This window comes from Cimex lectularius, unplaced genomic scaffold (assembly GCF_000648675.2).
Source record: "Cimex lectularius strain Harlan isolate CLEC.00 unplaced genomic scaffold, Clec_2.1 scaffold123, whole genome shotgun sequence".
Lineage (NCBI taxonomy): Eukaryota > Metazoa > Arthropoda > Insecta > Hemiptera > Cimicidae > Cimex > Cimex lectularius.
Window position 1 is genome coordinate 850,059 of NW_019392886.1, and position 24,725 is coordinate 874,783.

Consider the following 24,725-nt stretch of genomic DNA (forward strand, 5'->3'; position numbering starts at 1 on the left):
GCGGAATTGCCTTACATTTGCCGGCTTTTTGTTAAACGGAGCCATTTTCCCTAACGAGCCGGCCCTCTCCCTGAATGGATTCGATCCTGAAAAGAGACTTCAGCCGAGAAAAGATGCAATAATACCAATTTTGTTAAGCTTATTAATTAACTTTCCCGGTTATCGGTGTTTTTAATGTAAAAAAAATTTCTTTACTAACAGCATTTTCTTCCGTTTTCCAAAACAAAAACAGCCCGTCAGAGTGAATTTAGAAATCCTTAGATTTAAAGTTAAATTAAATCGAAAAGATGAATACTCTCGAAAATGAAGGTAGATTGCCAATCACATTACCATTGCAAAATTTGAATCTATTTGTTGATTAACCGGAGAGGAAACTCTTAGTCATTTGATATAAATAAAACTCAATACTTAGCAGCGATTTATTATGACATTGTATAAAAACCCCTTCTGTTATTTCAACCATCTAATTAAAAATAAAAACCTAACATTAATTTCCAAATAAATAAATAATTTATTATTTAAAGTTGTTGCTTTTCACTACTAACAATATATTTTTCAAATTCTATCATTTGATGTCAATGTTGCTAAATATTTTAAAATGCTTAAATTTTCTTACTACTTGCAATCTACTTATTTCATCCTCCTTTCAATTTTTTCCCTGTTAACTTGTTGTTAAAAAATATTAAAATACAAAATTTTCATGATTTGTTAGTCAATGATTATTCAGAAATCGTGAGATGCGGTCTGGTGTGATGTAGGTTTCAGAAAAGCATTTTCTTCATCGTGCCAACTTTTCGATCTTTATTGAAAACATCTTCAGGGCCTTGTATTGTCTGTATTTCAACAAAAAACAATTCTCTGATTGATATCCGATACAAGTTTCTTCTCATTGTTGGCGATGTCCTTCAGAATACACTTTCCTTGCTGTCCATATGTAGTTGAAATTTGTTCATAGAATCCAATGTTTTTCGTTCTTCTCGTGTAGAAATGTGCGGTGATTTGTGACCATTAGTCGATGATTATTCGGAATGAGCAGATGGGCATCCCTTGGAGTTGTTCGTACAGACAAGTCGGTGATGTTCCTTTTTTAAAACATTTGTTTATTTTGTCCTACATAAACATAATCACAGCAACAGATTGGATAGATTTCATGTACTCAATAATTGGATCCTTTGCGTTTAAATTTGCATGTAAGTTAAATATATTGTTTCTAAATTAAGGAGACATTATTTCTTCTGGGAGTACTGGTTTAAACAGTGTTCTTTTGATTTTAGAAATATGTTTTGTATGTATACTAGCTGTTTATAATGTCAGCCCTACCTGAAGTATCAACTACCGTTACATATTTTGAAGTCCTAACTTTTACATTTTTCATGAATTATCAGGATATTTGTACGGTCTGGGTGAGAAACAAGTTCAGTTTTTACTACCAAGCTTTCGACCTATTTTAAAGACGTCATCAGCTCAAAATCAACTTAATGATACACATTGATGTAATTAAGATTTTAATTTGTTTTGAAATTTCCTTGAAAACCGACTCAATCCTCAAAATGCCAAGGACTGCAACGTTGTCACTATAAGTTTCACTTGTAAAAAAGTAAACACAAAGGCGCATCGAGACATGCTACAAAAATCAAAAATAAATTTTTCTAACGGTTGAAATACCGTGAACATTGGATAAAATAAAGTGGAGTTAAGAATTTATAAGTTACCGGGCATAGGAGAAAAACAAATTGCCCCAAGTTGTTCAAGCCAAAAAATGTCGGTTTTGTTTGCTATAAAAATTCTTATTTAGGAATATTACAATTTGTTTAAAACAAATTAGAATTTAGAATTAATTTTTTTCATTTTTTGCCTATTTTACTAGGGTAGCTTTTTGTTTTCGTAACTTTTTATGTTCAATATCTAGTACAATTCTCCGAAATATTTTCTTACTTAAAGTAAAAACGAATCGACTATTGTACAATAATCATAAAATACACGCAGAATAACGGCAGAAACACTTATTAAATTTTTTTCTCCTAGGCCCCAATGGCAAGAATGCTCGGGCACTTTTATAATATTTTTCAACCTAGTAACATCAAATTAAATTACATTGAGATCGTGATCCCACGTCCGTAGTAAGAGTTTTTCAGGCAAAAATGTAAAAATCATTATCTCACTGCACGTTATTTGCCGAGACAACTACGAACAGAGGGTTGTAAAAATTCATAAAACACAATAGCTCAGACAATAATTAGAGAATTAGAGCAAAATTATAGTCATACAATTTAACCTTTAACTTTTATTAGGTTTCGTGATCCGCTTGACCAATTAAATTCTTTTCAATTAATTAAGATTTTGGTTGAGATAAAAAAGTCAGTGTCACAAGCGGGATTCGAACCCACGACATTCGGCTAAATACGCAGCTGCTCTACCACTTGAGCTATCGTGACTTCGATCCACTCGGACACTAACTTCCCATCTCAACCCCACCATTCGAATTTTCCCTTTTTGCCATTTTTCAAATGTCGTGTAATCTATTTGATTCTCGGCGACAAATGTCTCATTCGCAGCGGCGTATTTAGCTCAAGGTCGTGGGTTCGAATCCAGCTTGTGCCACTTACTTTTTTATCTCAACCAAAATCTTAATTAATTGAAAAGAATTTAATTGGTCAAGAGGATCACAAAACCTAATAAATGAAAAAAGGCAAAATGAAGTCTACTTCACTAACACTACTTATTAATATACTGCTGACATCAAACTTATATAATTTTCAATTTATTTAGTTTAAAAAAAATTTCTTTCAAAATTTGAGGACGAGTCAGAGTCAAGAAATAATAAACCTAATATCAAGGTTAGTAGGCGATAACTTTTTAAAAATATTTAACTTTATATTTTAGATAAGAAATGTATAAACATATGTTCAATGTTGTAAAAACTCCATTGCATTGTGTCTAAAATAATTTTAGTTTAAATTAAAACATGCTGATTGTAGAAAGTTGATGAAATTTGATTCAAGAGATTGGCCTGACTTTTCAAATATTTTAGTAAAATATGTAACATGAAAAAAAAGTGATTTATTCAATTTTCAATTAAGGTAATAGCACAAATAAATAGAAAGAACTAAAGCGTTTTTTTCTAAATAAAAAACGTTTCTAACAATAAAATAAATGCACTTTTAATTGTTCAAATTGAACACTTCATAATTGTGAATAAAACTGCGAATTTTATTTGCTGTATTAACAGTGAAATTTTATCGGCCCAACAGAATTTGAAAAATAAATTGATATATCAATTTTTTTAACGATAAATTTTTGTAAAATTGGAGCTTAGCAGATGGGTTTTAGGAGCATAACTAACTTGAAAAACCAGCCGGTTATGTTATGCCGAAACTTTAAGCTTACTGCTGAGGGCGTTTATGTTTATGTCGTGCACCAAGCCACTTAAATATAACGAGAACTTCTTGAATAGGTAAACTTTATAATCATCGCTTTTTGAGTTTGGAATATATTCCTGGAAAACTTTCAACGCCGTGTACATTTACCACTGGAGGAATGGTTGTCTGGATTCAGCCAAAACATGTTTTTATGGCAGAAGTGATCAACGGCACTTAATTTTTTTTTTCACACGTATTGCTTAATATCCTCAGTATTTGGAATTTTTAAGGTTTCAACGCACAAATTTTAATATAAATATTTTTATTGGCTTTATTTTTGATATTTGCCAGAGAAATGCGATGATGATTGAATTATTTTTGGGGGTGAAAGAGTGAGAGTTAATAAAATTCCTGGGGCAACGGTGGGAACCGAACCCAGGACGATGAGGCAGGGTCTACGTTCTGAGAATCTGGCTCGCTAACCACTCGGCTACCGCAGAAACCCATATTTAATTATTTATATAATTTTTATTTACTGATAAAAACAAACTTACCCTGGGAATGTAGGGGAGAGCATCTTTGAGGGTGTTCCTGTAGAAATGGTTTTTCTGAGTCGGATCTTTCATATTAATTACATCTAGAAACTGGAGCGCCTGGACAGAAGGATCACTAAAACAAAAATGAAATTTAAATTTAAATCCCGTTCATAAAATCACTTTTATAAATATTAATCCATATATGTATTTAATAGTCACATTTCACCGTAATAACGATTTAAATTCAAGTCGTAGAGAATCGAATTCTGATTACACGATATATGAAAATATGACAAAAAGAAGAAAATTAGATAAATCCGAGTGGATCGAACCCACGATAGGTTATCACCTAAAAAGTTCCATTTTGTTTGGATTCCCTTTGTTTCAACAGAACTTTATTAATTTTTATTAATTAATCTTTATATAAGGAATTGGTTGAGATAAAAAAGTCATTGTCACTAGCGGGATTCGAACCCACGACCCTTGACTAAATACGCCGCTGCACTAACCATTTGAGATATCGTGACTTCGATCCACCCGGACATCAACTTCCCATCTCATCCCACCTTTTGAATTTTCCCTCCTTTTTGCCATTTTTCAAATGTCGTGTAATCTATTCGATTCTCGGCGACAAATGAAATGGCCACGTAGAGCTTTCGTGAAAATATACTTAATTTTACTTATTAAATTCATTCTTTTTCTTGGTTCTTGGTCCGATTGACCGAATAACGTTTTTCAATGAATTAATCTTTATATAATAGTATTGGTTGAGATAAAAAAGTCAGTGTCACGAGCGGGAATCGAACCCACGTATGGACTGATGAATCCAAGTTCACCTCTAATTGCATACTAAAACCGTTGTAATTTTCGAACGTGGGCAGAAGAAAATCCGAGAAAGTCGTGTCATCATCAGGTGGTAACAATATTAACGGTTGGTATGGATTCGTCGAAAATAAATTAAGTGTTTCTACGAAAACAATTTAAGTGATGCGTAGTTCCTCAATTTTCTGAGAGATATTTATTTAGAAATCGTGAGATGCGGTCTGGTGTGATGTAGGTTTCAGAAAAACATTTTCTTTATCATGCCAACGTTTCGATCTTTATTGAGATAATCTTCAGGGCCTGGGATTTACAAACATTGTTTACATATAACGATTACATTTAGGATGTGGAAAAGTGAATTTATAAAATGCAAAATATATTTTATATTCAATCAAAGTATTTCTACTTATTCAAAGTATTTGTCTTCTGTGTAATTGTGCCATTCTTGCGTGTCGTTTCGAGAGTGCAGAACAGATGTAAACTCAGTCGCAGCTACGCCAATATCATTAATCAAATTCAATTCAGATAACATACCTATACCTACTACTATTACATTCCACACAACATATATTTTTTACATAGTCTAATTTCCCAACAATTAAGCTTTCCTTTTCCTATTTATCCGTTTCTATATAATCCTGAAAGGATAATCTGGCCGAACTATTACCAACACATTTTTTCCCTTCGTCGGCTTTTTTCACCTCAAAGAAGCCGACGCCTTATACAAAAATGTCTTTCCTATACCGACATCCTTCCCCACCCCTTCAAAATCCAACGTATATAAACACAAAATAGCAAAATCTCGCTAGCATTCTCGACACGCCACGCAAGAATGGCACAATTACATAGAAGACACACACTTTGAGTGAGTAGAAATACATTGATTGAATATACAAAAAAAAAAAATTTTGCATTGTATAAATTCACTTTTCCACATCCAAACTGTAATTGTTATATGTGTAAGCGCGTCTCTTCTGTTTTGGGCCCAACCCTGAATTCGGAGAACCGAAAACGAGGTCCCATAGGTGTTTATGATCGGACCTGACTACAATAATTTAATTTATTGATCAGGCACCTTTTTTTTAATATGTTCCATTCAAATATTCAATTCAAACCTAAAATAAATACGAGACCAAAATATTAATTAAATTTAAATCTTTTATTAAAATCTATTTTCAAACAAGATTACAATTTCTTTTATTAATTATTATTTTTAATTTAAAGAATCTTTTATTCTATAATAAAACCTATTTCAGAATCTACAAACATTAATTTTAAAATCGAATTGAATTCTCGTTTTATAAAGAAAAGTAAAAGAAATTATTATTATTGTTATTATTATTAATGTTTTGACCACCAATTAGAAAATACAATTAATAATTTAACATAACTTTTAAAATCACATGTTATCTCTTTTAGTTTTGTTTACAAAATATATTTTTTGTTACAACCCTTTTTTAAATTAAAATACAATTATTATTTTTAGTTTTTTGACGTCAAAATATAAAATTTACTCACTTGAATTGTGTGCACTCCAAATTTTTCATTATTACCAATTAACAGCTCTTAAACCATGGAGGACAGAAAGGGTATTGTTTTTTTGATAAAAAAAAAATAGCCTTTTTCTAGCCCCTACTCCTTTCACTGTCAGATGTGTCTGGAGGGGCATGGCAGTACATTCAAATCGAAACATTACATATGTAAACAATGTTTGTAAATCCCAGGCTCTGAAGATGATCTCAATAAAGTTCGAAACGTTGGCACGATAAAGAAAATGTTTTTCTGAGACCTACATCACACCAGACCGCATCTCACGATTTCTAAATAAATATCGATTAACGGTCACTAATCACCACACATTTTTGAGAGATGTTTTACCAACAATATTAGATGATGTTCCTCTGCAACCACAACAAAGAACATTTCTCTAGGTTGATGGATGCTCCGCACACAATACTTTGCAAAATGAGAGGTATTTGAATTTTCACTTGCGGGGTATGTGGATAAGACTTCAAGGCCTTATTTGTTGGTATTTGGTCACCTGATTTAAATCCACTTGACTATTTTCTGTGGGGCCATTTAAAAAACAGTGTCTTCGCCAATCATAACCTAGCAACTTCAGTTGAAGAATCGCGACAAAGGATAGAGATGTCATCAATCCATCTACCCTGACTATGAGCACCGGTGGTGAGGAATCAAAAAGAACAAATCTTTTCATCTTTAAGCATGGCAAGCAGTTCGAACATGAAATGTGATTGATAAAAGCGAACCAAATGATTGTTTTTCCAATTTTTTTGCCATATCTTTGTCATTTTTGACTTTGAAATCCAATTGCATCGTTGCAAAAAAGCCATTAAAATAGTGTGTCAGGATGGATAGGTTCATATTTGATATTTTGAAGTTGAACTAGGCCTGATGTACCCTGTATAATTTTTCTTAAAAAAAATCAAAATTTCAAACTAAAAAAAAAATATTTAAACATTTTTTTGTGTCATTGGTTCAAGGGAAATGCAGCCGGGCCATCTATAAAGGACACTCTGCACATAAATTAGTTATGTATTATTATTAGTATTATAATATTACTTTTACGATGCAGGAGTCACACTAGCTAAAATGGGAGCTTTGGAACAACGCACAGGTCTAATAAAATATATATCACATAAAAATGCCCTCCATTAGAGACGAAAATAATATGGTACTTAGAAAAATCAATTTCAAGCATTGTACACCCAGTGTCATACCTTTGAGAATAATTCTATGCTTCAAAACGGATGTTTGTCTTCTCTTTTTGACTCTATTTCATGCATTCGTCGCCTAGTTCTAATTTTTATTTAGAAGAATCTTTCAGTAAATCGTCTTTTTTACAATAGCATAATTATCTCTGATATTTTATCTTTGTTTGTTTTTATGTTTTCATTTATTATTTGTTATGTATTAAACAAAAATTCTACAAAATTTGTAGGTTATAGATAGGTAAGCTTGGTTTAGCATTATTTTCTAATAAACAGTACTAACTAAAAGAGTAGAGTAGAGTAATCAAGTTGAAAATCGGAGTGACGAGCCTAAATTATTTTTATTAATATAATTTTTTGTAAAAATGTAGGTACTTTACATCGGTCTGTTTGAACAGGATGGAAAAAATATGAACTTAGATATAGCGGACGAGGTTGAACAAGATACATAAACGATACGGAAGCGTTTTGATGGATGATCAGCGATGGATGAAAAGTGTATTCTGTACGATAATATTGTCCTGCATCCATCAGTTTAGAATGAGCATCCATTACCCAGTTCTAAAGGAGTGGATCAAATAAAGAAAAACGTGAGGCGCATCTTGTGGGATTGAATATAAAACCCCTTAAGTTCATTAACTTGCCAAGCACGAAATGGCTCATTAACTTAATGCACCTATGAAGTTAAGAAAGGTATTCTTTTATTTTCAATAGTCATCCTTTCATGGTGGAATGATCAGGCTGTTTTATGATGTCCTTAAGATCCTTCTTCTCTTATAAAGGACATAATGCATACGGTTTTATATATTTCGTCCTGGAATTTTTAGATCAATGGCCGAAAAGCTTTTCGGTAATGAAAGTGCTTGTAATATGGAAGAAATATGCCAATAAAACAGGTAGTATATCGTGGATTTATTGTTGGCCACTTCCCACAAAGAATTGGGCTATTAATTTAACAAAAATTTCTAATAAATACAATCTTTTATAAACAATAATTATTTATGTTTATTAAACAAAAACAAAGTCAATTTTTTAATCCCATATTTGACTCAGTTCTCTGTCCTCCTTTTGCAAATACAATAATTTTTCTCGTCGTTGTCGTTGTTGCGAGTCAAGAGCAAGACCGGTAGATGACCCTCAGAGAACCTGAGCAGGAAATGAGGGATCGTTGTAACCCTACTGAGGATAGGCCATACACGGTTGACATATGGGCACCTGCTTTTGGGTCAAAGCCCGCGCAGGTGCCCCTTATGCAGAGAAAGGTTACTCGATGTGTTTCACATAATAGATGCGTGGCATGCCTTGGCTCCATACAGAAAGCGTGTAGGCATGACGCCGAACTTAAGAAGAGTTCTCGAACACGGTAGCGAGTTTCAGAGTCCCCTGTCCCGTTTTGTAGGGGAAATGGGAGTTTTTTATTGTATATAATATTTCTAATGTGTTGTGTCTATATGTTTTGTCTGAGTGCATGTATTTATTAGCGTGAATCGCGATGGGGGAGGGTGAAATATAACGTCAGCATCGCCCCTCGAACGGAGAGAGCGTAAGAGTGTGCTCGGGGTCGATGGCGGAATATTTATAAAAGTACTTCATCGACCCCAATCTAGATTAGTTTAAGTATAGGTCACACCCGACCGCATCTCAAGACCTCCAAATAATAATTGTAAGTTATGAATGTTTGCCCTGATGATGACCTTAAACCAGGTCGGAAGCTTTGCTGCAACAACTGAATTTATTTTCTTCAAGACTATACCTTCATCCAGAGTGTTCGTTAATGAAAAAGTGGTCGATATTTCTAATACTGAAAAAAGATAATCTTCTTGTGTTCTCAAATCTCATTAATATCAGGCTGGCCAGCCCTAAACAAAATGTTTTTGTTTTTGTTTATACGTGTACTTAAAAACCGTATTAAATAATGTGGATCAAAAGGGACCATTGTTTTAAAAAATTGTATATATGGCTTCTCCTCCTAAATTTTGAAAATTTTAAAATCTCTTTTTTCACAAGCAGCTTCGTAGGTTCGTGGGGGTGAAGGCTATCCGAATTTATAGAAAAGATAAATGGTGGAGTGAGTGTGTTGTTCAATCGTTTTAAAAAGATAGTTCCTACTGAGAGAAAGTTGTTTTCCACCATCCGGATTTCGAGCCTACAGATCATCATCAGGTTGTAGAGCTATTTCAGCCTGTTGAAAACAACTTACTGTGAGTAGGAACTATCTTTTTGAAAAGATTATCCGAATGCCAATTTTGGTTTTGAGCAGGGTTGCTTACTCAGTCCGTTTGTTTGCTCGCTTTCTCGATGATCACCATCATCTTGGCTTTCAGAACAGAGCCCGGATAAAGTCCACAAAGCGTTAATTTTTTAATTGCCGTGATGATGCATGTAGTCACGTTCATCTCTCAACTGCACTTGTCTAAAAATTTGAAAAATGAAACAGATGCGAAGCTTTATTGTAAGAGCTGGACCACATTGATGAAATAGGTAGCGGTACCGATTCGGATGAAATGTAATGTATTCAACTCGATATGTCGTTCAATCTTGTGTTTCGCTCGCCAGATATGGGGCTACCAACAATATGAAGAAGTTGAAAAATTCATGAGATTTGCCCTTCCTCCCGCTACTACGAACAGGTTGATTTATTTAGAAAAGTCCATTGTCCTGATATAAGTATACACTCTAAATCTTTACTTCTCATTCATTAAAACAGAAATTTAATTCCTCGGATTCAAAATTAGCTAAAATAACCGTTCTCGAAGTTATCATGATTGACGACCTCCTGGTAAGCCCTATGGCGTATGCTCATTCAAAAATTATGAGTAACCTGTCCTAACCACGAAAACCTTACTTTCAGGCGAGGTCTTTTTCAGTTTTGCCTATTTGAATCAAGGATCTCGTGATGATCGCTTACTCCGCGTGGCCAGCCCTCGGGTAACCTGCCTCATTCAACCCCACAATTTCCTCATTCTAAACAGCTCAAAATTAAATAGTGATGTTGCCAATCGTGTAGTATTTACTTTTCCTAGCATTTTATCTTATTTGTATTATAAATTACATTAAAATTTATTAAAAATTATTATGTTTTTACTGAAAGAAAATGTAATTAAGAGATTTTGTAAAATGCCAAATTTTTTTAAACAATCAATACCGCGTTCTCTGTTAGGAAAAACTTTGGTGCACCTGTTAGGCATACTGTTAATAAGGATGTAACTAATTTCATAAGGAATTTCACTCCATAGAGGTTGGACGTCAAGTTGTTGTAAGTCAACTGGCTGCGGATGGTGATCAAAAAAGCGTTTCTGCGCGTCCCATATGAGCTCGATAGGATTGAGTTCAGGAAACAATGGGGAAAGAAGCATATGGTTCTCACGTTTTCTAAACATTGATAAACAACTTTGCTTCTATCAGGTTTGGCATTGCCATCTATTAATTGAATATCCATACTAATGAGATCCCTGGTTTGAGGGACTGCTCGATAATTTCTTGGACATAACGGTCTGCGGTGAAGTTGCCAACAACAATATTGGGTCCGGTTTGTCCTCCAGCGTAAATCCGAGCCCAGATCATTGCACCGCCTCTTCCAAACTGCAATGAAAGGAGCATGGACTGGGGTATCGCACGCATCTCCTGTTCGAGGTAGACACTTCGGCGCTGTCACTATACAGCAGAAACGGGACTCATCAGTAAAGATAACAGCATTCTAATTGCTGGTCTCTTCTAGGCGCTCACTGCACCATATTCCTCTGAGTTCCTGGTAGCGGGCTTTGTTGCAGGACATCTCAAAGCGGCATAGACTGTGAAGCCCACTTCCCACAAAAAATTACGAATAGTTTGTACTGATAAAGGCCTTGTCAAAACATCTTGTATTTCATGTAGGATTTGACGGGCGCTATGGATAGATTTCCGCTTTGCAACCATAACTATATTTCTGTCCTCCCTTAGCCTCTTAAAGCGCTGAGATTCACTACCAAGCTAATTCCGGGAGACCACGCTCTGAGAAATGCCGACTGCCTCTGCGATATCCTCTTCCCGGTGACCTCGATGGCTCGTTCTCACAATTAATTTAGAGTCCCTTACTTTATCGGACTTACGAAGGTCAATAAAAATCCTTTGGGTGGTCTTAATTTAAACCCTACCTTTTGGTTCCGCAAGGTCCGCCCGCTGAAACAATATTACATTTTATGACTAAGTGACCAATATTGGGCGAAATTTGGCTGTTGAACGTGGGGTATTTTGTCCTCTCTACAGACACACTGTTAAATTTGTTGGATGGCTCAGGTACACAGGCGCTCACTGAGTACGTTCAAATAAAGGTGAGTCCTAATAATAGATCCACTAGTTTTCGTGGTTCGCCCGACCGATTAGTATATTTCAATTAATTAAGGTTTTTTAATTGAGATAAAAAAAGTCAGTGTGACGAGCGGGATTCGAACCCACGATCATCGGCTAGATTCGCCGCTGCTCTACCACCTGAGCTATCGTGACCTCGATCCACTCAGACACTAACTTCCCATCTCAACCCCACCTTTTGAATTTGAGATAGGAAGATAGTGTCCGAGTGGATCGAGGTCACGATAGCTCAAGTGGTAGAGCTTGAGATTGAAATATATTAATTGGTCAAGCGGACCACGAAAACTAGTGAATGTAGTAAGTTAAAATGAAGTATACCTTCACTAAAGCTCTCCGTGGCCATTTCATTTGTCGCCGAGAATCAAATAAATTACACGAAATTTGAAAAATGGCAAAAACGAGGGAAAATTCAAAAGGTGCGGTTGAGATGGGTTGGTGTCCGAGTGGATCGACGTCACGAAAGCACAAGTGGTAAAGCAGCGGCGAATCTAGCCGATGATCGTGGGTTCGAATCCCGCTCGTGATAATGACTTTTTTATCTCAACTAAAACAACCTTAAATAATTGAAACCTAGTAGTATAATTTAATTTTTGACCCCTCCAATTTCGTCTAGTTTTCCACTTATATGATTTTATTATTATTATTATTACTATGAAATTTTAAGGGAATTTTAACGACATGGTCATTTAAACCCTTTATGATATAAAATTTAAATCTTTTACCTTACGTTAACTATATCATTTTATATTTTAACCATTTCATGTCTATTTGCGATATAAGACTTTTCTCCTGGGTTTGTTGTTTCAAATGCTTTTACTATTAATATTATCATATTTTTATATCATATAAGTAAAAATAGTATGTCGTTAAAACTTTGATTTCGTATTTTTCTCTTTATAATCATTTTGTGTATTTATCTTAACATCGATCTTTGGCAGATGGATTGTAGTCCATCGTTTGTAAATAAACGTAAGCTATTTTTATGATAATGAAAAATCATTAAAAAATTCATGTCTAAATGTAGAAATCGCAATAAGTAAGTAGAACGATTGTGTCCTTTCTACTATTATATTTGATGCAATTTTAACAATGAAAATATAGGAAGAAATTTTTTATAATAGCAAATATACAATATTCCCGGTGAATTAATGGAGTTGTCAGTAGATATTAAAGAAAAGAATTCCGTCGAGCTTGTCGCGGGAAATTACTCAACCCGTGGAAAGTTATTTTCTGCTCGTTTGTCACGCCTTGACGTTGCTTATGAAAAATTGCACCCTTTGTAAACGGTAGAGGTAAAGAAGTGGTTGTGCAAAAAATTTAAATCGGTTTTTAAGAAGATTTTAACAAAAGCATGATAATAAATATATTCCAAGTTGCTATGCACAACCAAATGTCAGGGAGAGGGAAAATTGTTCAGATTATTTACTAAAAAGTTGAAAGTACTCAGGTTTAAACATTTTTATCTAGAAATTTACAAAATAATAATCACTATCGTTTAAGTCACGTAAAATGGTGCTTATCACCTAGTCATGGGATTTTGAAATACATAATCAGTAACCGAACGTAAGTGAAATTTTTTTTAGCATGTAACAAAGTCAATATTCCTTTTTTACACCTAAAAATAACCCTGATGTCAAAAGCTAACGGAAAACATCCTTTAAAAATTTTGATTTTCTGACTCAACCGTTTCACTCAAAACTTGGAGTTTAGAGCTTTTAAAGTACACGTAATGGCTTAAACGTTAATAAATTAGAATTGGAGAAATAAAATGAAATGTTGGAGAAGAATTTCTCGATTTCACACTTTTTTCCCACTTATAAAGATATCAAATTAAACGCTCGTAATGTAGGTTGGAAGAGAGCTTTGTCATGATTTAAACGTAAATGGAATCGAAAGGTGTTGCAAAGTTTTAATTGGATCAAGACAACGAAAAAGGAAATATGTGGATTTATCCAGTCGCAATAGTTTATTTTTGTTTGCCGTGCAAATTTTTATTTAAGGATACTTACATCGAATACTAATTGATTTTATAAAATTCATCAACTTTACTGAAAGCGAATTTTTATTTTTATAATTTCTCATTTAATTGGATCATCACAAAAGTGGTGATACTTTTATAATAGAAAACTTTAGAATGATTTCGACTGCATAATCTACACGAAATAACAAAAACCTTGTATCTATAAATGGATCGTTTATTTTCCCACTTATAATCGCATATACGTTCTAAGAATAAACTCCAGCTTTCAAATTGTTGTGATTTCCGGGTATGATGTATAATCTAGAGTAATTATGCAAATTTAAGAATAATAATACTGAACGCCCAAGAACGAAAAAACACCCGTGCTATTCAATTCCAAAAATGTCTATTTTGTGCTTATTGTAAAACATCGTAGATAAGGGGAAAGTTTAAAACAAAACCGATTTAGTTAAAAAAAATGTTTTAGCCTACTTTTCTATAAGCGTTTTTCCCTTTTTGTAACTTCTCTATATCAAATTTGATTTAATAAAAATTTCAAAAAAAGTCATAACATTGAAACAAATTTACTGATACATATTAAAATTTAAACGCGTTTAGGACCATACATTCCACACATAATTTTTCACGGCATTCCCAAATAAATTTTAACCTGAGATATAAAATATATCATTTGGAGTGTGCGGTGATTAGTCCTGAAAAGATAATCTGGCCGACCATTACGAACACATTGTTTCCCTTCGTCGGCTCTTTTCACCTCAAAGAAGCCGACGGCTTATACAAAAATGTCTTTTCTATACCGACTTCCTTCTCAACCACTTCAAAATCCACAAAATAGCAAAATCTCACTGGCACTCTCAATACGACACGCAAGAATGGCACAATTACACAGAAGACAAACACTTTGAGTGAGTAGAAATACTTTGATTGAATATAAAAAATATATTTTGCATTGTACAAATTACTTTTCCACATCCTAAATGTATTTGTTAAATGTAAACAATGTTTGTAAATCCAATGCCCTGAAGATGATCTCAATAAAGATCGAAACGTTGGCACGATAAAGAAAATGTTTTTTCGAAACCTACATCACACCAGACCGCATCTCACGATTTCTGATAATTTTTTTCAATAATAACTAAGAATAAATATTGTTGACTTAACATTAACGTGAGCGCAAAAATCGCAAATAGCCCGAAAATGGTTGAGAAATAAGGCTAAATGGAAGGTGACCAATTGAAATCTTATTAAAATTCCATATCTCAATAATCATTTGGACGTTTTTTGTTATTACAATCTTTTGTGTTCCCACTTATAATCCTTAAAACACTAAGTTTGTTGGTATAAGCTCAAAGAAGAGAACGGTAGCTTTTTATCAGTTTTTAAAAGTTACGGATTTTTATGTGGACCACGAGATAATTAAAGACGAAAAATTGCACAAACCAAACTAGAAATATCGATTTTAAGTATAATAAAATTTTGTTACACTATATTTCAACTAGTTTGTCATCGCAATAAAAATTCTTAAATAACTGGTTTAAAATGTGCTTAAACGAAACCGATTTTTTTTCAATAGAAATGTTTTTGGCCTATTTCACTCGACACATCTTTTGGGTTATGTTTTTATATATTTGTTCTCATTTAATACAATGGTGCATACTATTTTCCAGACACAAAATAATCTACTGATACAAAATAACCTTGAAATAAACCCACTGGTAGAATGGTATAGTTTAAAGAAAATATTTATATTATTAAAAGTATTATTGCCCAACATCCAGAAGAAATGTATGTGCCATATTTTTGAACTAATATCACCAAAAATTCTTTAATTAAATATTTATTTAATAAATTTTAAATAGTAGATATGAATATGGAAATATAGTTTATGTTTCTTGCAAAATTAATAGTTTATATAAGGTTTAAATATCAGAATGTCAAAGGGAACAGGTTGTACAATGATTATTTTTTACTGTACATCTACTTTCATTTTGGTATTTAGAAATAGTGTATGAATAAGTAAATAAGTAAACAAGAGTGGAAAAACTACGCACTGGTAATACTGCTAAGTATTCTTTATTTAATTGTTGTCAATGGATAGAAGATCCCGTGGCCTTCTTCTTTTTAGTCGGCGAAGTGGGTTGGAAGGAATTTGTCGGGATGAGAGGATTTCAATTTGAAGATTTATAGTGGTTGGGAGGCTTGTGTAAAATTTTCGGTAACGGGAGTGGATTACATCTTGAACAAAAGGAATATTTAGGTCTATACGTTTAGTGTCGTTGGACGCATAAAAAAGAGCATTAAGGATTTCTCTGAGGATTACGGATTGGGCTCGTAGGATACGTAGGATATTGGAATGTTTGGCTGAACCCCACACTTCCAGTCCATAAGTCCATATCGTCTTCACTAGGGTGATATAACGTAGTCTTTTGTTTAAGAGAAGTAGGTTAGTACTTCTGTCAAGAAGTCGTGAAAGTGCTCTGTAACGTTTCATAAATTCTCGTCGTTTTAGTCGTGTGTGCGGATTCCATGTCAATGTAGTACTATGTAGCGCACCTTGTCCGCAGTTGGGAGGGGTATTTGTTTGAAGGAGACTGGAGGAGGGTTTTTTTGCGGAGGGTGAAGGTTATGTGGGTGGATTTTTTCTGGGTTGAATTTTAGTTTTTTTTCTTTATCGTGCCAACGTTTCGATCATTATTGAGATCATCTTCAGGGCCTTGGATTATAAACATTTTTTTAAATATGCAAATACGTGCAGGATGTGAAAAAAGATAATTTATACACTGCTAGAAAGGTTATACTCAATCAGAGTATTTGTACTCTCTCAGTGTTTGTTTTCTGTGTAAATACTTTGATTGAGTCTAACATTTCTAGCGTTGTGAAAAATTCGCTTTTTCACATCCTACATGCATTTGTAAAAGTAAACAATGTTTATAAATCCCAGGCCCTGAAGATGATCTCAATAAAAATCGAAACGTTGGCACGACAAAGTAAACGATTTTCTAAATCTACATCACACCAGACCGCATCTCACGATCTCCAAATAATCATTAAACAAGGATCACTAAACACCGCACAAAAGAATGATAAGAATGATTATTTGTGTTTCGATTTTTATTGAGATGATCTTCTGGGCCTGGGATTTATAAACATTGTTTAAATTATACAAATGGATATAAAATATGAATATGAATTTATAGAATGATGTAAACAATATAGAAATTTTAGGTTCAATCAAAGTATTTGTACTCACACAAAGTGTGTGTTTTATGCGTAGATGTGTCGTGTTAAGGATAAGAATAGGGATAAAAGTGGCGGCCATTTTGGTGTAGGATCTTGCTTGTAGTTTTTCTTGTCCTGTTTGCATGAACCTCACCTACTCGAAGAAATACTTTGATTGAATATAAAATATATATTTTGCATTGTATAAATTCGCTTTTCAACGTCCTAAATGTATTTGTTAAATGTAAGCAATGTTTGTAAATCCCAGGCCCTGAAGATGATCTCAATAAAGATCGAAACGTTGGCAGGATAAAGAAAATGTTTTTCTGAAACCTACATCACACCAGACCGCATCTCACGATTTCTGAATAATAATTCAGATTTAAAAAAAAATCACAAGAAAGCAAAAATTCAACCGATAAAATGCTAAACTGTATACTCACAGTTTCAACGTACTTTTTCTCCGAGTATCAAAAGAGACCAATATCATGCAAGTTGAAGGGTGTTGTGTCAAATTTCTTAAGTGTAGTGACAAAATGTAATTTTTGTATATATGGAATCGAAACGAGTAATGTGATGTATGAGAGTAGTGTCGTAAATTGGCTATATGATACTGGGTTCAGATAAGAATATTGGCATATTGAACGAGATTCTGATCCAGTGAACAAGGCACGGAGTAAACAATTTTTGATAGAGAACGTTCTCTCCGTTTCATCATAAGAGTCACCGCTGGGGTGACAACATACATTTAAACCGCTCGGATAACGATATGGGCGAAAATCTGAGCCTCCAGGCATACCAAATTTACTCGCTCAATAGGCCCCTGTGATAAAAAAAAAGAAGGAAAAATGCTTCCTGTTATTGACCTGCGCCTCAAACCAAAATGTTGTGTAACAGCTATTTAAGAATGCTTTATTCTATAATCACATTATTTTTTAATATTAATATTTTATTTTATTATTAGCCTAGGAAGGTGCTATCGACTTTTTTTCAGTCTGAAATTCATCCCCAAATTTTCAATATTTTCAATTAAATAAAACAAACAATATACAGAGTGTGTCTATTTTGTCCATGTTAATTATTCCAAGATAATTATTCCAATTAAATATTTTTTCATCTAAAATTTTTAACCAAGGTGGTTTTAGTAGAAAGTCCTTGGTTCGAATTTCGATCGTGACACTAATTTTTCATCTCAACCAAAACTTTATGTGAAAAGAATATTTTTTTCATTGTGTGATGATTAGTGACTGTTAGTCAGTAATTATTCAGAAATCGTGAGATGCAGTCTGGTGTGATGTCGTCACGATAAAAAAATGTTTTTCTGAAACCTACATCACACCAGACTGCATCTCACGATTTCTGAATAATTTTTTTCAATAATAACTAAGAATAAATATTGTTGACTTAAACATTAGCATGAGCCCAAAAATCGCAAATAGCTCAAAAGCGGTTGAGAAATCAGGCAAAATGGAAGGTGACCAATTGAAATCTTATTAAAATTTCATATCGATTGGCATAGGGTACCGCTTCAGGACGATTTCCTGGGTCCACAGCTCGATGTGCAGTTTTTGTAAAATGTGCAAAAATTAACATGTCCCCGAAATTTTGAACTTACTGGTGAATGACTTCTGCTTCGAAAACAATGAAAAAACCATCTTAATCAGCGTGAGATGTTTTTAAAAATGAGCCCTAGCTGTCTGCGACTTATAAGACAGACATTATGCAATTACAAATTTGTTAATTTTTTCGTGCAAAAACCTGTTTTTTTTCTTTTTAATGGGCAGCGTATTTTGTCCGAAAAACTTTTTTCGTTTGAGGATCAAGGTTGCGGTCCAAAATAAATACTGTTGTACCTTGCCAAGCTTTCGGCTTTTATTAAATTTTTCAATTAATTAAGGTTTTTAGTTCAGATAAAAAAGTCAGTGTCACGAGCGGGATTCGAACCCGCGACCTTCGGCTAGATACGCCGCTACTCTACCACTTGAGCTATCGTGACTTCGATCCACTCGGACGGACACTAACTTCCCATCTCAACTCCGCCTTTCGAATTTTCCCTCCTTTCGGCCATTTTTCTTTTCTTTTATTAAGCCTTCTTCAAGTCAAAAAAAAAAAAANTACACATACAATTTTGAGAGTATGAAACAACATAAATATGACGTGGACGATATCGATAGACCAGGTACGGCTCTATCCAAACATAGCCAACAACATAAACACACATTTGATTTCGACAATATTAAGGTTGTAGAAACTGAAATTAAACTTAGTAGACGGTTGTTGAAAGAAAGGATGCTTGTATATAAGAAATTTTTCAATAATACTTGTAACTTAAAAACAGACTTTAACAATTTAAGCGTTATGTATAGCGGAATTCTGCGATTTAGTGAAAGCAATTTGAAAATTGGAGCCAAACTCAACTGTGATATCTACGTGTATTTATTTATTACATGTAAAAAAATATTTAAAGGCACTTCAACAAATGTAATAATTGGTGGCATTTAATAATGTATGTGCTATGACTAAATGATAAGGAAAGATTGATGGGCTGATGAAACAAGAATGTTACCTTCCCACTTAAAACTCATCTCGTCATGTCTGTATATAGTTTTTATTAAATTATTTATTTATTTATCTATTCACACAAAGAAAATGCATGTACAATTTAATAACGATTTGGCTGAAGTACCTCAACGTCCCTCCTTTGTTTACACTTCTGACCGAGTATTTATAAGTCCAAAAAGAAAGAATCCAACATTGTCTACATTTTCACTTCAAAGAAGCCGACGCCTTGCACAAAATTGTCTTTTATATACCGACATCCTTCCCCACCCCCTTCAAAACCAAACATATATGTCACATTCAGATTTAAATGAACCGCCATTGCCNATATTCAATTGTATAGCTCGGAAGAAGACTTAATAAAAGCCGAAATCTTGGCAAGATTCAACATATCTACGTTGGTCGATAAATGTCTGAAAAAAATTTTGTCCACGCCAAATATGGCGTGAATGTTTTTTTCGTCCCTAACCCTAAAACATGTTAACAGAAATATATGGATATAAGAAATATTAAACAAAAAAGATTGTGACACACTTTTTAAATAATAAACTTTTTTTTAAATATTAATATGTTACGTACTAGGATTAATATAATAAAATTTAATTTAGCTTCATTTTATCTTATGGGGTTGGAGGATAGAAGGTTCTTTTGTAGTCAGTCAGCCGTAGGCGTTGCTTTCAACAGGCTGTTAATGACCGCTTGTGAGGCAGGGGAAACGTCTATCCTGCGTCTCTACCGAGCCAATTTGAGGTAAGACAAGGCGAAATGCAATAAAGCTTTGTTTGGTTCGCACAAAGCCAGTATACCGCCCACCTACCGTTTGCCCATTGGCCGAGCAAAGTAGTCACCGGAACTGAAAATCTTATAACTGGACCGGAAATTCGTAGTCTTTCTTATAATCAAGCTTTTTCTGGTTATTATTTTATTTTGTTAAATATTCTTAAAGATGGACGTTAAGTTTTATTCGTGAAAGTAATTAATTTGCAATACAATAAATACTATCGATTTGTGAGATATGATCGGAATACTTTCTTCATAAATTACTAGGTTTTTAATAATAATAATAATAATTATGTAAGGTATTGGTTGAGATAAAAAAGTCAATGTCACGAGCGGGATTCGAACTCACGAACTTCGGCTAAATACGCCGCTTCTCTACCACTTGAGCTATCGTCAACCCCACCTTTTGAATTTTCCCTCCTTTTTGCCATTTTTCAAATGTCGTGTAATCGGATTGGGTTCTCGGTGACAAATGAAATGGCCACGGAGAGCTTTAGTGAAGTATATTTCATTTTACATATTAAATTCATTAGATTTCGTGGTCGATGGACCAAATAACATCTTTCAATTAATTAATCTTTTTGTAAGGTATTGATTAAATAAAAAAGTCAGTGTCATGAGCGGGATTTGAAGTCACGATAGCCCAAGTGGTAGAGCAGCGGCTTATTTGGCGAAGGTCCTGGGTTCGAATCCCTCTCGTGACACTGACTTTTTTATCTCAACCAATACCTTACATAAAGATTAACTAATTGAAAGATGTTATTTGATCAATCGGAACACGAAATTTAATGTATTTAATAATTATAATAATAAATTTTTATTTTAAAGAATATACATTACATATAAATTTATAACAAAAAATAATATTTTGGTACATCCCTGCCTGCTGACAAAAAGCAAAGCTTATACTAGATAGCAGGAGTTTTTGGAGATCATCAGAGAACTAAATAAAATATATCTTTACAAAATGAAAAACAAACAAATAAACAAACATAAATCAGAATAAACTTGTAGCATGAAAAAACCAACCAAATTAAATCTTGGCTTTAAAATATCTTAACTACCATTTAACATTTTTGAAATTATAAATGTTTTGCCATCTTTGTAGTTTTTGAAATTTTGAAAAATAATCCTCTCTTTATAGGAGAACTAAGTGCCATATTTAATGAAAAATTATAATATTGCGCATTTTTTGCATTGTAAAAATGTGAGTTGGCCAATGAATTGTGTCTTGCGTTATATTCACTGATGTAAGTAGTTACAAGATTATTTTTGTATATTTACAAATATGAAAATTTAACAAAGATTCACTAATTTCGTGGTCCGCTTGACCAATTAAATCATTACAATTAATTAAGGTTTTTAATTATGATGAAAAAAAGTTAATGGCACGAGAGGGATTTGAACCCACGACCTTTGGCTAGATACGCCAACTCCCCATCTCAAAAAGGAGGGAAAACTCATAAGGTGGGGTTGAGATGGGGAGTTGATGTTCGAGTGGATCGAGGTCACGTTAGCTCAGGTGGTAGAGCAGCGGCGTATCTAGCCAAAGGTCGTGGGTTCGAATCCCTCTCGTGCCATTAACTTTTTTTCATCTCAACTAAAAACCTTAATCAATTGTAATGATTTAACAAAGATTTGGTATATATTCATTACTTTAAATTCACTGTATAATTTTTCGTATAATATCTATACGGTTTACGTAAAATAATTTTAATAAGTGAGTTTATAATTACATCCAGAATCTTAGTGTAGGATTTATTAGTTCCTCCCCAGGGAAAAATACCTTAGGCCATAGGCACCATAATTATGGATTTTGAAAGAGATCACTATATCGCCCTCAGGTGTTCAGTTTTCATAAAGTTGCGTAAAATTGTAAATTTATAAAAGCTTTCAGGAAGCTAGCTTTCAGACGGGAAGCCAAAGAATCAATATTTAAATTGAATATCAAATTCGAGTCCAATGTCACACCAAGAAATCTATCACTATAAGCAAAAGCGATAGGCAAGGAAGGACGAACATCATTAGTATTACACTAATTTTTTTGTGTTTAAAAGTAGCAAATTTGAATTTAACCAAAAATTAATCATTTTTATATGATTATTTATAGTTTTAGTTCTGAGAAAATGATACCATTATCATCTGCATACTTAATATATAAAAGAAACCAAATTGGGCTTAAGACTGTACCTTGTGGTACTCCCAATTCAGCGCGAAAAGAAGAAGTATAAACTGTTCCAACTTTTCTAACTAGAGTTCTGTTCAATAAATATGATTCAAGTTGTTTAAGAGTATTAGAGATACCAATACCCTCAAGTTTTTTTTTGCATCAAATTATGATCAACAGAGTCTTTTTAATGACCAGAAACAATCGAATAACGTAGTTACCCTTATTAATTTCTTGTGAAATCAAATGAGTAAAATCAAACAAAGCCTGCTCACTGGATCTGCCTGGAAGAAAACAATACTGTTTTGCAGAAATTATTCTATTTTCAATAAATAAGTCGAGAAACTACTTTTAATTAAAAAATAATACATATAAGTTTTACTTTAAAGTCAAATATTAATTATCTTCCTATTATTACATAATATTTTCTTATTCAGGGGTGTTGTTTAGACTAGTCAGAACAGTTTAGTAAACGAGCGATAACGGTTCTTCCTCACTCTGTCAGAAACGTTCTCTAACTCCTCATAACCACAAATTTTCTTAGCAGTTTGTTTCCCACATACTTTATTAAATTACAACGCCCCATAAAACAAATTTTCTTAAATAAGAATTTATTAAGTTTCACATGTTGAATAAACCGCCTCGTCTATCACGCCTACATCAAACACAATCCTGCAAGTTAACCAATGTTTATTATAACAACTTTGTAGATTTCAGTTTCTCTCATTAGGCCTTTGTCAAACAGTTTTCTTAAGCAAACCATGAGATGAGCTAAACTGAGTATGGCAAATATACCTTTATTGAAACTAGTCCCATTTCGACAATTTCCAGACTATTTCTCTTAAAACATTTCTTAATTTTTTTACTTATCATGATCGTTTTGTTTACCAATAGGTCATCTATATAAAATTGTTTTAGTTAAGATCATTGAATAAAGTTAAATTTGTTAAAAATACTGAAATAGTATTAATGCTTAGTTGTTTATGAGAATGAAACCTTTCATACTTTTATTATAAAAAAAAAACAAGGTATATAAATAAAAATTATAACCATACCATTTGTGGGAGCGAGAGTCTATGTCTAGCGATAATCAATGTAACCGGACCTATCCTGAATCTCACGTACACCTTAGATATCTTGACTACTTTTTACCCACTTTGACGACGAAACAGACCTGCTAATCTATGATCCGCAATTGCTTCAAAGAAGCTCCAGGTACACGTACAAAAATAACCTAAGGCTACGGTTACTATGGTTGCGAATTCTGACGAAATTTTGTTCTGATGAGCAAGTTCGAAATCCTCGTCAGAACAAGGTGGTTACAATATGCCGTTTTCGGGTCGTCAGTACGTTTCTGCCTCCCAACAAAATAGACGAACTTAATGAGATTTATTTTCTTGCAAGTCCGTTAATTAAGCTATGTCGGTAGGTGGTGGGAAAACAGAGCATGTTAACCACTTATTTTCCACAAGAGACGAGAAAGGAGAGTTTCAAACTTGTTGCTAGTCCCTTAAAAAATTGCATATTAATCCAGGCAGGTTTAGCGGTCACAATTTAATTTATTAATTAAAACGAAATTAGAAAAATGGCAAAAAGAGGGAAAATTCGAACGGTCGTAGGTTGAGATTAGCTGGTGTCCGAGGGAATAGAAGTTACGATGGCTCAACTGATTAGGGCGGTGTATTAAGCCGATGGTCGTGGGTTCGAATCCCGCTCATGGCACTAATTTTTAGTCTCAGCCAAAAACCTTACATAAAAAGCATTATTCATCAGAATATTCAGTATGGTAAATTATGACCACTATTCAAATATTGCTGGTGTTGATTTCTTGAGAAGCTTTCTCCCACTTCTGACGAGAAATATCTCTGTTTGGATATTTTTTGCCGTTCATGTCCCAGAAACACCAACTTTTAAAAACTAGACAAATCAGTTTATCTATATCCATGGTGAAATACCAAAACTGTCTAAACTGAACGTCAGAACGCACGAATGGTTCTGACGACATCGTGCGTGTTCTGACAAGCACTTCGTTGCCAAAGTAAACACTCTCAATGGAAATAGTATTTGTTTGTTCGGACAAACTCGTCAGAACAAAATTTCGTCAGAATTCGGATCCATAGTAACCGTGGCCTTAGACCCTTCGTCATGTACGGACGTCGTTACTACCTACGCCACTCTTCGAGAAAACACCCTCCTTCTGAAACTTATTGTAGGGTGTTCGGT

General features: G+C 33.6%; 1 protein-coding gene across 2 annotated transcripts in view; it reads right to left on the reverse strand.

Annotated features, from left to right (window-relative positions):
- The window catches only part of LOC106673401 (SCY1-like protein 2), a 456,897-nt gene that overhangs the window by 94,182 nt on the left and 337,990 nt on the right, over positions 1-24,725 (reverse strand). For both annotated transcript variants that reach the window (XM_024229052.1, XM_024229051.1), the window contains exon 9: positions 3,914-4,028. In XM_024229052.1, the coding sequence (XP_024084820.1) occupies positions 3,914-4,028 (115 nt within the window). The remainder of the gene's footprint in view (positions 1-3,913; positions 4,029-24,725) is intronic.